The sequence below is a fragment of the Mercenaria mercenaria genome, chromosome 15 (genome assembly GCF_021730395.1).
Source record: "Mercenaria mercenaria strain notata chromosome 15, MADL_Memer_1, whole genome shotgun sequence".
NCBI classification, from domain to species: Eukaryota; Metazoa; Mollusca; class Bivalvia; order Venerida; family Veneridae; genus Mercenaria; species Mercenaria mercenaria.
The window spans coordinates 53,608,699-53,624,749 of record NC_069375.1 but is presented as its reverse complement, the minus strand read 5'-3'; the positions used below and the strand labels follow the sequence as shown (position 1 = coordinate 53,624,749).

General features: G+C 36.3%; 2 protein-coding genes across 2 annotated transcripts in view; one reads left to right on the top strand and one right to left on the bottom strand.

The window, feature by feature from the left end:
- The window catches only part of LOC123554822 (sushi, von Willebrand factor type A, EGF and pentraxin domain-containing protein 1-like), a 43,341-nt gene extending 42,550 nt beyond the window's left edge, over positions 1–791 (bottom strand). The window contains exon 1 of the mRNA XM_045345175.2: positions 640–791. The gene's annotated coding sequence lies outside the window, so the exon portion shown is untranslated. The remainder of the gene's footprint in view (positions 1–639) is intronic.
- A 79-nt stretch (positions 792–870) lies between these two features.
- On the top strand, positions 871–15,846 carry LOC123554793 (sushi, von Willebrand factor type A, EGF and pentraxin domain-containing protein 1-like). Its single transcript, XM_045345150.2, has 8 exons — positions 871–990; positions 1,208–1,363; positions 1,859–2,049; positions 3,575–3,751; positions 4,125–4,238; positions 4,778–5,020; positions 5,216–5,413; positions 15,486–15,846. Exons 2-8 carry the CDS (start codon positions 1,209–1,211, stop codon positions 15,695–15,697), a joined length of 1,290 nt encoding a protein of 429 aa, XP_045201085.2. The 5' UTR covers positions 871–990; position 1,208; the 3' UTR covers positions 15,698–15,846.
- The last annotated feature ends 205 nt before the right edge of the window (positions 15,847–16,051 follow it).

The following is a 16,051-nucleotide window of genomic DNA, read 5'->3' as shown; positions in this document are numbered from 1 at the left end:
GTGTGCGATGAGATACAACATTTTTAAAATTTAATTTAGGTCCCCATTTCTTGTGTTCAACAACCATTTGAATGGTGATTTCTTTCAACAAAATTTGAACTGTTATTTTGTTAAACAAACATTTTAACGGTGATTTCTTTCAACAATCATTTGAACGGTTATTTTGTTAGACAACCATTTTAACGATAATTTCTTTCAACAACATTTGAACGGTTATTTTGTTAAACAACCACTTTAACGGTGAACAACTATGCATTTGAGCGGTTATTTCTTTAAACAACCATTTTAACGATGATTTCTTTCAATAATTATTTGAATGGTTATTTTGTTCAACAACCACTTTTAACGGTGATACGGTCCAGCAACCATTTGAACGATAATAAGTTAAATAACCATTTGAACTTCAACAATCATTTTAGCGGTGATTTTGTTCAACTATCATTTTTTACGGCGATATATTCAATATCAAAATATTTATAAAGATAATTTTAAAATGCACGTTATCATCTTTAATGCAAGTGTAGTGTACTAAATGAAACCTAACAATATATAAAGGATTTTAAAAATGAATGTATCAAGCTGAAACTAATCAAATCATTTCTGCCATATATTTTCTTAAGTTCTGTTATATAACCTTACCTCTGAGTTCAGTAAAAACTATCCAAAACACATCATCTTTTACACCCGTGTTTATTGTTAAATGTGAACTCAATATCTAGAATAATGACAAAATAATAAAATCAGTTTTATTCTGCGCCTTATTATTTTTACATATATATTTATTGTCAAACATTGAAATAAAGATATGTTAGATTAATAGGGAATGGTGCCAATCATTATTGTCACAATAAAATGTTGAAACAATCAGATAGTATCGTTATATTACACCTTTAATGAGACGTCCGAATACTTCGATCATTCAATAGATAATTGATTAACACTTCTTTATACGGATATTTTATACATCTCTCCATAGATTTGATTTTTGATGTAAGTATTTTCATTGTTTTATTAACATATAGATCTATTTCTATAAAATCATACAAATACCGAAAGATTTTTATTTTATTTAATATACCAATACATTTTATTAAGTACAAATGTGTCCGCATTTTTTACGACACAACGTGTGAGAATACTGTGAACAGAGCACCGTCTATTCTTGGTTTATTCAAAACATTTTCAGCCATTTTCTTCATTATTGCAGCATGCTTTTCACGGTGGTGTACCTGTTACCAGTAATGATGGCAACGCAACATGAACTGTGTGACGCGGCTATAGCTCCCACCTGGGATCAGTGTAACTGTACCTTTGAAGAATGGCAAACTTGGGGAGAATGTACTGTGGAGTGTTTCGGACAAAGGTAGGTTTCAGTATCTTTCATATAAAATTATAACCAATGACTAGGTAAATCTATATCATACAGCTACGTGACGTCATTACATCCACTGCAGGTTAAGACTTTTTATGTGCCTTTATTGCCAATATAAATTTATGATATACAGTATGTTGGTACATATAACACATTACAATTACATTAATGTTGGAAGTATTTTCCTTTGAACTGTATGTAAACTCGTCTTTTTAACTGTTCTGTAACATACTAAATGAATATGTAATAAAGAAAACATCTTGGGTACTAGATATAAAATAGAGACGTCTATGTACTAAATATGAATACACTTTTCATTTTCTTTCAGATTTAGCTTTCTCAAAAATGTTTCCTTTGAAAATTGTATGTTTATGTTTTGTTACCTTGTTTGTAAACGTACATACTACAACCGTATGATTCCCGAATCCGTGATTCCGGTCTAAGAATAGAGCCCATTATACCATACTTGCTGTGCCAACATTTCAGAGTAAGGGAGCGTGATGTAACATTTGGCGATTATGAGGACTGTAACGATTTCACAGACTGTGCTACAATAGACGAACGATATGAGTGGGGGAGTTGTAATACAGTCTGTCAAAACAATGGGGCTCCTACAGGAAACCTAACTGTACCTTGTACATGTGACTTTGGTTACTACGGATCCTGCTGTACTGAAAGTAAGCAAAATTTAAACGGTTTTCGTTTTAAATAACATAACTTTCTTTCTAGTGACAAACTGTAGCCTGGAACTATATTTGAATGCCTTTGTAGGTTTTAATGGGTCAGTTCATTTTAACTCACCAGAGCATGAAAAGCTCGGGGTGAGCTATAATGATCATTTAATGTCCATCGTACGTCGCCCGTCCGTCCGTCCGTTCGTCCATCCATACTTTTCTTTAAAATATCATTTGGTTGAAGTTGATGAAACTTGGCCTGGATGTTTCTTGGATGGTCCTCTATCAAGGTAGTTCAATTTTTTTATTCAATGCAGAACTCTGGATGGCGTGGCAACAGAAAAGAAATGATTTAAAAATCCAACTTCTCAGAAACCACTTGTTGGATTTAAAATATTTGACAGAAATGTTCCTTGAATGACCCCCTTTCAAAGTTGTCCAAACTATTCAGAATCCTCGAAAAACAGGACAACTGGAACATCGAAAATTTTCTTGTTAGAAGCTGCAAGCCCACTTTAATAACAGTTTCACAGGAACGTTCCTTGTTTGACCTTCTCCCAAGATTGTTCTTTTATTGATTCGTCGAAAAACATGGCCGCCAAGGGGCGTGGCCACGTTTACTTATATGTGTATAGCGGGAACTTTAAACATATTTTTATCAGAAACGGCTGGTCCGATTTTGAAATAATTTCATGCGAATGGTCCTTACGTATAACATAACCAAGGCTGTTCAAATTGTTCTGATTAATCAAAACGGCTTTGTCACATTTCCTCTATATGCATATAATGGGAACTTTAAAAAATCTTCTTGGCTAAAACCGTAATGCACTGAGCTTAGATAATTGGCATGAAGCTTTGTGTAGTGACCTTTTACCATGTTTGTTGTCCCTGGAATCAAATATGACACCGTCTGGGGTCGCTTGTTTATATAAGATACACTTTAAAACTCCTCTTGTCAAAAACCTCGAGCCCTTGAGCTTAGATATTCGATATGCAGCTTGAAGATATTCTTAGATTAGATATTCGGTATGCAGCTTTGTATAGTCGTCCTTCACCAAGTTTGTTCCATTCATGTCCCTGGGATCAAAATTTGACCCGCCCGAGGGTCACATGTTTATAATAGAAAAACTCATCTTGTCTAAAACCTTGAGCCCTTAAAATGGCCCTGGCCGGCGGAAGAAAAACTTGAACGAATTGTGTGATGACTTGCTCAGACAGTTTAAATAGCTATATATATATATATATATAGTGTTACATGCGACCCTCTTCCCCTCTCATTACCACCTTAACATATTTGTTCCTGATTTTCAACCATATTGTATTATAGTAGCTGCACCCTTAATTGATAATGCAAATATGACCAGATGTTGCATACTATTACACCATGGAATGTGTAAAGTCATGAGCATTCGCCTTTTCGCATGGCCTATAGACTATAGGCAACCTGTATTAATTTGAGCCATTGATCTACATAGTCAGTAGGCCCACTTGTTAGTGTTGCATGGTATTGTCTTGTACTACTATTCAGGAGTGGACTGTGGAGCCCCAGAAAGCATAGACAATGGCGCTGTGTCCTACCCCGCAACAGACTACGGTAGTGCCGCAATGTATACCTGTAACACCCTGTATAACCTCACCAATGGTGACGCTGTACGTTTCTGCCAGAACAATTTCACATGGAGTGGAAAGACACCGGAGTGTATATGTATGTATGTTTCTAACAGCCTTTTCCATTTCATAAATTATGACATCTAAATATTATTAAGGAAGTATTGTTGAAATGCATAAATGTATAGTATTTAAGCGACAAAATTAAGTAAGCATATTGTACATAGAAAGAAATCACGAAATCGGAATTATCCTCACTGTTTCCTTTAATGGAAGTATACTCTAACCGGCCATGCATTAGCTTTTAACCCAGTAACATTTTAGACTTCCTTAAAACAATAATGTTAAGAACAGTTTCACAAAGTTATGTTAAATAAAATACTAGCAAGCGATATCGGGGTAAAATAAAAGTTGCTGAATTCAAAAATAAAACGCTCCTGGAGATGTAACCGTATTTTTCAAAACACTAGCTGTAAACCACTGCAGTAGCACACCATGTATGAACGGAGCAACATGCGTGAATCTACTCGGTGACTACCGGTGTGACTGTGCTCAGGGGTGGAGTGGACAACTCTGTGAGACTGGTAAGTCTAACAAGCTTTAATGTTATTTCAATTTGTCTTGAAAATGAAATACGAAAATAGATTATAGCTAAATACTAGTTTACATTATTGTATTTAAATAATCAACGGTAACACTTAATTTGTGCAATACGACATGTCGCTGATAGATTAAGTGTCTCTTGGAACAGTACGTTTGTCTTTTTGTTTAAGTCGCAGAAACACGGTTCAGGTCATATGGAGACTTTCCTGCTTTTATTATGATAAAGGAAAACCACATATGCACCATATGCCTAAGGCAGCAGGATAAAACCAGGCTAGACACCATATGACAGGGACAAATGACCTTAACAAACATCTTGAAATATGATGTGTAGTCGTTTGTTTAGTTTAGAAGATAGTTTTGCTCAGGTTTTGGTAGATGTAGATTAGACTGTTATCATTCTCTCGAAATTCAGGTGGAATACAAATACAGGAAGTTTCACACAATAGTGACTAAACTCGTGTCTAAAATATAGTTATTGAGAATTTAGTACTGAAATGCTGATATCATTTCACTTCAGACGTCCAGCCTCCAGTTGTTTATGAATGTAGCGACAATGTGATTCTTAACGCTACAAAATCAACAGTTCAGTACAACTGGACTATTCCTGTGTTTACAGACCCGATGGGAACAGAGTTAAATATCACATCGAATATCTCTCCAGGGTTCATGTTTACCTGGGGTGACCATACAGTGACATATTCGGCAACTAAACTGCTAAATGGTCTACAAACGAACTGTACATTTCAAGTAAAAATAAGACGTAAGTAAGAATTTCTACTGAAGAAATCTGAACATTCAAAAAGACAAGAATTTAAATATAAAAATTAGGGCGGCGTTTCACTGTGCAGGTACAATTTACAATCAACAATAGAAAAAAGCATAGGATGCTATTTTTGTCAAACATGATCAGCAACTTCTCAGTATTTCAATAATTTCAATGATTCTATTACTTCAGCCACACCTTGTGACGATTTAAATGTTCCTGTGAATGGTACACGGATATGTAACGGCTGGAGGACGGATTATGGGCGCATCTGTATGATGACCTGCCTGCAAAATTACACACTTGGACCGTCCTTCAGTTTCCGAACATGGCGCACGTGTGGAGCTTCCGGCACGTGGATACCGGCAACCCCATTTCCGGATTGCTCTTGTATGAAATCTTACATCTATTTGTAAAGCTTTGCATCAAGTAATAGTCTATAAAAATCAAAATATTAATTCTCTTTTTTAATCCAACATATATAAGATTAGGATTATCTGCTACTTGATTTATTTTCTCTACAGCAGAGCAAAGTGTCTCAAGAAAGGTAACTCTCTTTGTCTTTTCTCTCTCAACTTTTCTGAAATTGGACCCCTTGAACATTGTTGTCAAAATATAGTTGAAAAAATAACAAAAAGTAGACTCTCGTGGTAACACATTATAGTTGCCGAAAATCCCCGATTATTAAATGAAAACTTTTAGACGTTTCAAAACAAGAGGGTCATGATGACCCTGGATCGCTCACCTGAGTAATATGAGCTACATGTTTCAAATGTCAAACTGATGATTTTTAGAAACTGTTTAGAAGATTTTCCGATGTACAATCAAGTAATCCCTGGGGCAGGGCCAATTTTACCCCCGGGTTAATGATTTGAACAAAGTTTGTAGAAGTCTACTAGGCAATGTTTCATATCAAATATCTAAGATCTCGGACTTCTGGTTTATTTTTAGCAAATTTATGAAGATTTCCTTATGTATAATCAAGTAACCCCTGGGGCTGGGTCAATTTGACCCTGGAGGGTCAAGATTTGAACAAATTTTGTAGAGGTCCACTAGGCAATGCTACATGTCAAATATCTAAACTCTAGGCCTTCTGGTTTATTTTTAGAAAATTTTGAAGATTTTTCTATGTATAATCAAGTAACCCCATGGGGCAGGGTCAATTTGACCCCGGGGGTCATGATTTGAATAAATTTTGTACAGGTCTACTAAGCAATGCTACATGTCAAATATCTAAGATTTAGGCCTTCTGGTTTATTTTTAGAAATTTTTTGAAGATTTTCGTATATAAAATCAAGTGACCCCTGGGATGGGGTCAAATTTGACCCCGGGGGCCATGATTGAAAAATTTTTGCAGAGGTCCACTAGGCAATGCTACATGTCAAATATCTAAGACCTAGGCCTTCTGGTTTATTTTTACAAAATTTTTGAAGATTTTCCTATATAAAATCAAGTGACCCCTGGGGCGGGGTCAATTTTGATCACGGGGGTCATGATTTGAACAAATTTCGTAAAGGTCCGCTAGGCAATGCTACATGTCAAATATCTAAGATCTAGGCCTTCTGGTTTATTTTTTTAAAAATTTTTGAAGATTTTCCTATATAAAATCAAGTGACCCCTGGGGCGGGGTCAATTTTGACCCCGGGGTCATGATTTGAAAATTTTTTGTAGAGGTCCACTAGGCAATGCTACATGTCAAATATCTAAGCTCAAGGCCTTTTGGTTTATTTTTCAAACTTTTTTGAAGATTTTCCTATAGAAATCTATGTAAAATCAGGTGACCCCTGGGGCAGGGTCAATTTTGACCCCGGGGTCATGATTTGAACAACTTTAGTAGAGGTCCACTAGGCAATGCTACATGTCAAATATCTAAGCTCTAGGGCTTCTGGTTTTTGAGAAGAAGATTTTTAAAGATTTTCCTATGTAAAATCAAGTGGCCCCTGGGGTGTCAATTTTAACCTCGGGGTCACGATTTGAACAAATTTGGTAGAGGTCCACTAGGCAATGCTTCACACCAAATATCTAAGCTCTAGGGCTTCTGGTTTTTGAGAAGAAGATTTTTAAAGTTTTTCCTTTTGGTTGCTGTGGCAACCAGAGTTCTGCATTGAATTCAATTCTTTGAACAATTTTTGTAGAGCTTCACCTATGGAACATTCCGTGAAGTTTGGATGAAATTTGCCAAGCGGTTTAGGAGGAGATGTTGTTTAAAGGAAAGTGTGGACGGACGCCGGACAGTGAGCGATCACAATAGCTCACCCCGAGCACTTTGTGCTCAGGTGAGCTAAAAAGACCAGTATCAGTATCAAATTCATTTGAAAAGGCTGAACTGTATATAAAATTTTGCTTAAATGTTTGATTTTGATTGAATATAACTCGCAATTATCTTTAATTATGTGTGATGTTGAATTATCTCTTAAATCTTTTTATCACATGACTGACATCGCGGGAGTGTAATAAATCTTTGACATCAGCATTATTTAAAGTATAGAAAACGTTAATCAAATTGACTTGTTTATAATAGTTTTAGAAAGTAGAATAACTGTGAAACATGTGATGAAAAGAATAATACATCTGTGTCTTTCCACATTGAATTTATCAAACTTGCTGAATAAAATTGATAAAATGCTCGGCAGAGTCTGGCATTTTATCATATTATTCAACTTGCTTAATAAATTCAATATATGAAAGACACTCATGTAATATCCTCTACATCTACTGCTGTTGTGCTGACTTCGTTTATAAATTAGAGTAGACTTTGTTTTAAGGTCATTGATAAAAACTATCTAAATGCCAAATATACTGACAATAGTGTACCTAAAGTAAAGAAAAAAACTTTTGACCTCAGAGGGATTTGAACTGACACCCTTCCGTTCAACAGACCAAAAAGTAACTTTTGGACCAACCCCCTCAACCACTACACCACTGTGAAATTTTCTTAGTGTGAAGATTAATTAAGTTATGCTGATCTTTAACGTGACCCATGCGACCCTATATATAATCCTAGCTGTGTTTTTTTCTAGGCCAAGTTTTATTTCAATATATCCCTGCAAACTTTAGTTATTGAGTGGAAACTGTTTTTTTTACTTTTTTGCAACAGTGATCTTGACCTTGAATCTACTGACCTCATATGCAATTGCAAATTCCATCTCCATGCAAGCTACCTATATACCAAGTTTGATTTGAAGGTCACTTCTAAAACAAGTTATTGAGCAGAAAGCGGAAGTTGACGCATAACTGTTATAAAGTTTATGAATCATTCTGAAGCTACTTAGTGGAAAAGTATAGAGACCAGCACCATCTAGAAATACATAAATCTGTTTCCTTCAAATGGATGTGACCGTGACCTTTGACTAAGAAACATCAAAATCAAGATGGCTACATTGTGAATTTTCTTTTCTTTTCAACTAACAGTCACTGTAATCTTAACCTTTGACCACTGACCTCAAAATCAGTAGGGGTCATTCACTGCCCATTTGGTTCATCTACTGCCCACAATGTGCCTGCAAAGTTTGAGGTTCACAGGCCAAATTGCTCCCAAAATATTGACAGGAAGTTATTTTTGTAGTAACAAGTAATGTGACCTTGACCTTTGACCTAAAGCCCTCAAATCACTAAGGGTCATCCCATACATGTGATCTCCTGTGCGGGAGGGTCAAAATCCCGATTTTTTCACCTTGCCTTCCGTCTCCCGACCAAAACCATAATTCTCCCGCTTTTCAAAAAAAAAAAAAAAAAATCAGTATTATGACTTGGTTGATAATTACCGAGGAGTGCCAAACATGTTTACACAGTAAATCAAAGTGTCACCAACTGTTGTGTATTATACATGTTTGACACACATGTAGCTGGAGGAAAGAGTTGTTTTTCACAGGTGAATTTTGAAAACATGATTGTTTTGATAAGGGATTAAACAAGCAGGGCCTTTTCCACCTGTCTCACGGGGCCGAATATCAACCCACTCAACTGATGCCAATTAGGCTCCATTTTTTACCAATCTGAACTAAAAAAAACTCCCAGTCATAAGAAATAATTCCCAGCTGAAATGAATTTTTGATTATTCAAAGAAAAGTTTTGTTCGGTAATAAAATCACATAAATAATTGTTGGAAAATCCAACCCGTTACTATTTTTAGAACATGAATGTTATTTCCCCTTATTATTATTATTATTATTATTATTATACCAGATTTATATAGCGCCCTTTTCATGATCAATTTCACGTTCAAAGGCACTTTACATAGTTCAAGTGCAGCCACACAGGTACAGACACAGAGTGATCTGACCAGAGGGACAGAGTGAGACAAACCCCCACGACAGAGAGATCAGAAATCAGATACATGCTTGTCCGGCTAACTTAGCCTGGCTCATTGCGAAAAGACAGCCTGGTTCTTTAACGTGCCCAGTGTATAGCACTGATACACGCAAGGATTGCCTGGGTTCCTGACCAGTACACCTCTACTTGGGTGGGAAACACTGAAAAGCATTTCTGAAAATTTGTGAGTAGCTGCCGGGGATCGAACCCCGGACCTCAGGATTGGAAGGCCAGTGTGCAAACCACTGAGCTATCCGTCCACCACAGATATGCAGTTGTACGCCATTTTCTTCCAATGTTTACCAAATTAATTTGCTACTAAAATCGTACTTATTTCATTGAAAATTGGGTGAAAACACACACTCATTTATATGATAACATCAATCTACATTATTTGGTAAGGGTAAAGACATGTTGATGCATTTCTGTTTTCTGCTTTTTATGTCAAAATCATAAATGATCAGTATTTTTATATGAAAGTGGGTGGGGTTAGGCCTAAAATTTACATAATTTATGAGTTGTGTTCAGACCAATTCAGAGCTTTGGGTTTTTTTGGTTTTTTCAGTCTTCGAGTAGAATAATGTTAATGCATGTTCACCACCATTTCAGACTTTGTTTCAACAAATTTTATCTGTTTAAAAGAAAGTTTTAAAGTTATAACAATAACAGGGAGCTTCTGTAAGACAGCATGCTCGACTTTTCTCAGTGATTGACTCTGAATTAAAGCTTTGCCAGTAAAAGGGGCAAATAAAGCTTTGCCAGTAAAAGGGGCAAAATAGTCAATAGCTTTGAATGTAACAGAGATATTGGACATTATATAAAACTTTTAACTAAAAACTGTAAGTTAAAAAGTGGCATAACTCTATCAAAATTTAAATCAAGAGATATGAGGATTGTTTCTTTTGGTGTAAACTTATGCATTATTGTGTGGCCTAAAATGTTGGATTTTGTCTCTAATTTTTGTGTCTGCGCGCTTAATTTATGTCAATAAAAAATCTCCAGTTTTGAGACCCCAATTCCAGCTGAAAAATGGCAAACCTCCAGTTTTGGAATTTTGAACTTATCACATGTATGGACATCCACTGCCCACACACAATGTGCCTGGGAAGAATGGTAGAATAACAGGTTTCCAAGAAACTGAGCAGAAAATGTTTTCATAATATCAGTCACTTTAACCTTGACCTATGATCCTATGATATTAACAAGAGCACTGCCTTGCGGGTGCAGACACTCATCTGATTGTGTTGTCCCTGTATAATCGGAATATTATCATACTGTAAACACACATATTTTCATGAGGTAAACATTTTGCGAATTTGAAATTTTAAGTAACTTTGCAAGGTTTAATATTCTTGAAACTGGAAAAATGGTATCCTGTTTTAATTAGAATTATACTAATTGTAAATATTTACATGAGGATTAATTTTTGCGTAGGGCCTCGCAGATATTGTGAAAATTAAACCCTTGCAAAAATTTCTGCTTTTACAGTATCCATGATTTTCTTAGTCCAAAAGGAGCCATAATTCCTGCAAAAAGCAGGATGGAGTTATGTTATGAAGTTATATTCCTTGCTGTACAGGGTCAGCTATTGATGGTGAACAGGTGTTGTAAGTTTCTAAGCAATAGCTAAATGATAGTTTAGGAGAAAAGCTGACCTAAACATAAAACTTAACCAGGCAACGCGAAAGCCAACGCCGATGTCGATCAAGTGACTCATCTTTTTTTTTTTTAAATCTGATGAGCTAAAAAATGAACAAGGGTCAGATGAGCTAAAAATCAACAGGGGTCATATACTCTGCATGTCCAATTATCCTATGAAGTTTCAATATTCTGGGTCAAATAGTTTTCAAGTTACTGTGGAATCATTAATATTCATGGGGGACTAATTTTCGTGGATTTCCTGGTTGAGTCAATCCATGTAATGTAATCGCAATGAATAAGTAAAATTCCCGTTCATTTCATGTTCAAAAGTTGTAATCCACGAATTCATATCCCCACGAAATTGCTGTTCTGACCAAAACCACGAAATTTCATGCCCATGAAATTAAATGATTTCACAGTATTGATTAGAAATGGTTTCCCATATTCATGTGACCTTTAATGGAGTGACCCAAAAAACAATAGCGGTTGCCTACTCTATAAGTCCTGCCACCATATTATGTTTTGTAGGTAGTAGGTCAAATGGTTCTCCAATTATTAACTGGAAATGAAGTGTTACGGACAGACGGGGCAAAAACAGTATGACATTGTCTTGAGAGACATAAATATCTGACTATAATGAATGTTGAAATGATTGTAATTTTCGTTAGATCAGCCCACTGAAAAGTGCCCTCTTGATCCAGCAGCACCATGCCCCTTTTAAGTCCTGGAAAAAACATTAGTAAGTTAAATAATTTTTTGCAGTTTTATAACTTACATATTGTGGACCCGATATATACTGTGGACTGGTTACTGTGACTCTCGCGCTTTGACCTGGTTGTGTCTGAAAGTTGAAATGGAAAATCCTTAAATTTAACTTTGTCCATCATATCTGACCAGCTAAAACACATAATTTTTTACAGAGAAAACTGATTTAATTACTTTACCATTAAAAAAACAAGAGCTCATAGAACACAAAATGCCCCCTTTATGCATTCAATAACTGCACAAGAAACAGAAACTATTTGGTCAATGTATACTAAGTTCTACTGTTCTGGGTTAATGTGACCTTGACCTTTGACCTTTTGACCTCAAGATCAATAGGGTCATCTGCTGGTCATGATCAACTTCCCTATAAAGTTTTGTGATCCTAGGCCAAAGCATTTTCAACTTATCCTCTGGAAATGGTTTAACTGTTCTGGGTTAATGAGACCTTGACTTCGACCTACTGACCTCAAAGTCAATAAGGGTCATCTGCTGGTCATGACCAACTTCCCTTTCAACTTTCATGTTCCGAGGCCCAAGAGTTCTTGAATCATAATTCAGAAACTGTTAACCTGTTCCCGGGCCTTTAGTCTACTGACCTCAAAATCAATAGGGCCATCTGCTGGTCATGATCAACTTCCCTATAAAGTTTCATGATCCTAGGCCCAAGCATTCTCAATTTATCGTCTGCACATCATGATAAACCACTAGCCCAAGCGTTTTCAAGTTATTGTCCAGAAACTGTTTAACTGTTCCTGGTCTCTGTGAACTTGACCTTCAACATACTGACCTCAGAATCAATAGGGGTCATATGCTGGTCATGACCAACCTCCCTATCAACTTTCATGAGTTCTTGAGTTATCATCTGGACACCATTTTACTGTTCTGGGTCACTGTGACCTTGCTCTTTGACCTACTAATCTCAAAATCAATAGGGTCATCTGCTGGTTATGACCAACTTCCCTATCATACAGAAACGGATTTGTCTACATGCAGACCAACCGACACCTGCAAAACAATATACCCCTTCTCCTTCGAAGGGGGGCATAAAAACTTACATCAATTATTTCAATGAGCTTGTTCATTTTTTAACCTCGCTAGAACAATGACACTTCTGCAGGTTATCTACCCAGAAGGCCTAATTGTAAAAGGGCCCATTAACCCGAAAGTCAACCTTTATAACGATGCTTGATGTTCCACATCAGCCAATCAGAAAATCTGTTGTCGTCTAGACCAGAAGGTCAAAACGGAAGATTATCCAACATTTTGCTCCAACACTGACAAAAACAAATAATTGGAATGTCTCTGCACATTTTAAGTTTTAATCAATACCGTTTGGTTTTAATATGATACAGTGAAAGTGCGCTGAAACTTTAACGTGAAATTTCAAATAAAAGAGGGATAGTTAATCAAGTTTTGACCCTTCTGTCAAAAGATGCAGGTGACCTTGATGATGTGGGACAATTACTTTAACCCTTACCCAGCTAAATTTCTATTATGAACTTTTCCATCTTTCAATTTGTACAGTAACCATTAACTGCTGAAAGGGGTCCTTACCAAACACATACAGACTGAATGGCCAACAATGCAGATCATGACCAGACTGCATGGATGTGCAAGCTGATCATGATCTACATGGGTTGCAATGGCAAAATCAGTCTTGTCCAGCATAAGGGTTAAGTTTGATTCAAATCCCTTGTGTAATAACAGAGATACAGAGAAAATGCATTGATCAAAAGTAACCTAAAACTAGAAGATGCTTTTGTAAACAAGAGGGCCAAGATGGCCCTAGGTCGCTCACCTAAGAAACACTCCATAACAGTGTAAAACATGTTTGACCTAGTGATTTCATGGAAACAAATATTCTGACCAATTTTCATTAAGATTGGACCAAAAAATTGGTCTCTTGCGATAAAACAAGCATTTTCTTAGATATGACCTAGTTTTTGACCCTAGATGACCCATGTTCAAACTCGACCTAGATTTTATCAAGGCAATCATTCTGACCAAAATTCATGAAGATCAACTGAAAAATACAGCCTCTATCACATACAGAAGTTTTTTCTTTGATTTGACCAAGTGACCTAGTTTTTGACCTCATATGACCTATATTCAAATGCGACCTAGATTTCATTAAGGCAATCAACCTGACTAAATTTCATAAAAATCAATTGAAAAAAAAACAGTCTCTATCGCATACACAAGATTTTTCTTTAATTTGACCTAGTGACCTAGTTTTTGACCTCAGATAACCCATATTCAAAATCGACCTAGATTTCATCAAGGCAATCACTCTGACCAAATTTCATGAAGATCAATTGAAAAATACATCCTCTATTGCATACACAATGTTTTTCTTCGATTTGACCTAGTGACCTAGTTTTTGATCCCAGATGACCCATTTTCGAACTCGGCCTAGATTTTATCAAGGTAATAATTCTGGCTAAATTTCATTAAGATCAGTTGAAAAATACAGCCTCTATTGCATACACAAGGTTTTTCTTTGATTTGACCTAGTGACCTAGTTTTTGACCCAGATGACCCATTTTCAAATTTGGTCTAAATTTCATCAAGGTAATCATTCTGACCAAAATTCATGAAGATCAATTGAAAAATACAGCCTCCATAGCATACACAAGGTTTTTACGTGATATGACCTAGTGACCTAGTTTTTGACCCCAGATGACCCATTTTCGAACTCGGCCTAGATTTCATCAAGGTAATCATTCTGACCAATTTTCATGAAGATCAATTGAAAAATACCGCCTCTATCGCATACACAAGGTTTTTCTTTGATTTGACCTAGTGACCTAGTTTTTGACCCGAGATGACCCATTTTCGAACTCGGCCTAGATTTCATCAAGGCAATCATTCTGACCAAAATTCATGAAGATCAATTGAAAAATACAGCCTCTATCGCATACACAAGGTTTTTCTTTGATTTGACCTAGTGACCTAGTTTTTGACCCAAGATGACCCATTTTCGAACTCGGCCTAGATTTCATCAAGGCTATCATTCTGACCAATATTCATGAAGAAGAATTGAAAAATACAGCCTCTATCGCATACACAAGGTTTTTCTTTGATTTGACCTAGTGACCTAGTTTTTGACCCCAGATGACCCATTTTCGAACTCGGCCTAGATTTCATCAAGGTTATCATTCTGACCAATATTCATGAAGATTAATTGAAAAATACTGCCTCTATCGCATACACAAGGTTTTTCTTTGATTTGACCTAGTGACCTAGTTTTTGACTCGAGATGACCCATTTTCGAACTTGGCCTAGATTTCATCAAAGTTATCATTCTGACCAATATTCATGAAGATTAAATGAAAAATACAGCCTCTATCGCATACACAAGGTTTTTCTTTGATTTGACCTAGTGACCTAGTTTTTGACCCGAGATGACCCATTTTCGAACTCGGCCTAGATTTCATCAAGGTTATCATTCTGACCAATATTCATGAAGATTAATTGAAAAATACAGCCTCTATCGCATACACAAGCTAAATGTTGACAGACGACGGACGACAGACGACAGACGACAGACGACGGACGACAGACGCCGGACATCGAGCGATCAGAAAAACTCACCTGAGCATTGCTCAGGTGAGCTAAAAAACAAAACAAATGTATTAGTTTTCCGACCAACCAGAAAGGTAAGACAGACTGACAGAAAACGCCTTCACAATATGATTTGTAATTTAAAGAGTGTTAGTTGTTTCTACGTCTGTATTTATTTCAGTGCGTGTGTTCTCCACAGAAGACGCCGTTGTTTATCAACCAGAGTACACAAGCTACCTGTACGAGACGCCGTGCGAGGGCGCTGCAACACAGTCAGCTCTGAAACAGCTTTACATTAACGAGCTGAAGCAGCACTATGGTCTTTCAGCTTTTTGTACAAATAACATAGAGGGCTGTGTACCAGAAAATGTGAACGTTACTTGCCACACATAGAAAACACGATAGTTGTAGGTGTACTTTTAAAAGGAATGCTGTACATAATACAGGCAGACTTTTATGTAATCATCAAACCTTTGTTATCAAGTCCTAAATGAATACCAAGTTCATTATTTATACGGAAATATTAAAAAAGTATGCTTTTATGCTGCATAACTCATTATTGTTTTCAATTTCATTCTTTGATGTGAAGTAAGTGTTCTGGTTGTATAGGATGCTCATTGGTCGGGTCGGTAACCAGCATGATTTTGATGTAGTCTTATTGCTCTTACTCTTAAAGCAATTCTTAGGTATTGTAAAGCTCCTGATAGAATCTTTTAATTACCTCTGTATTTCAAGATTTTGTGGTGT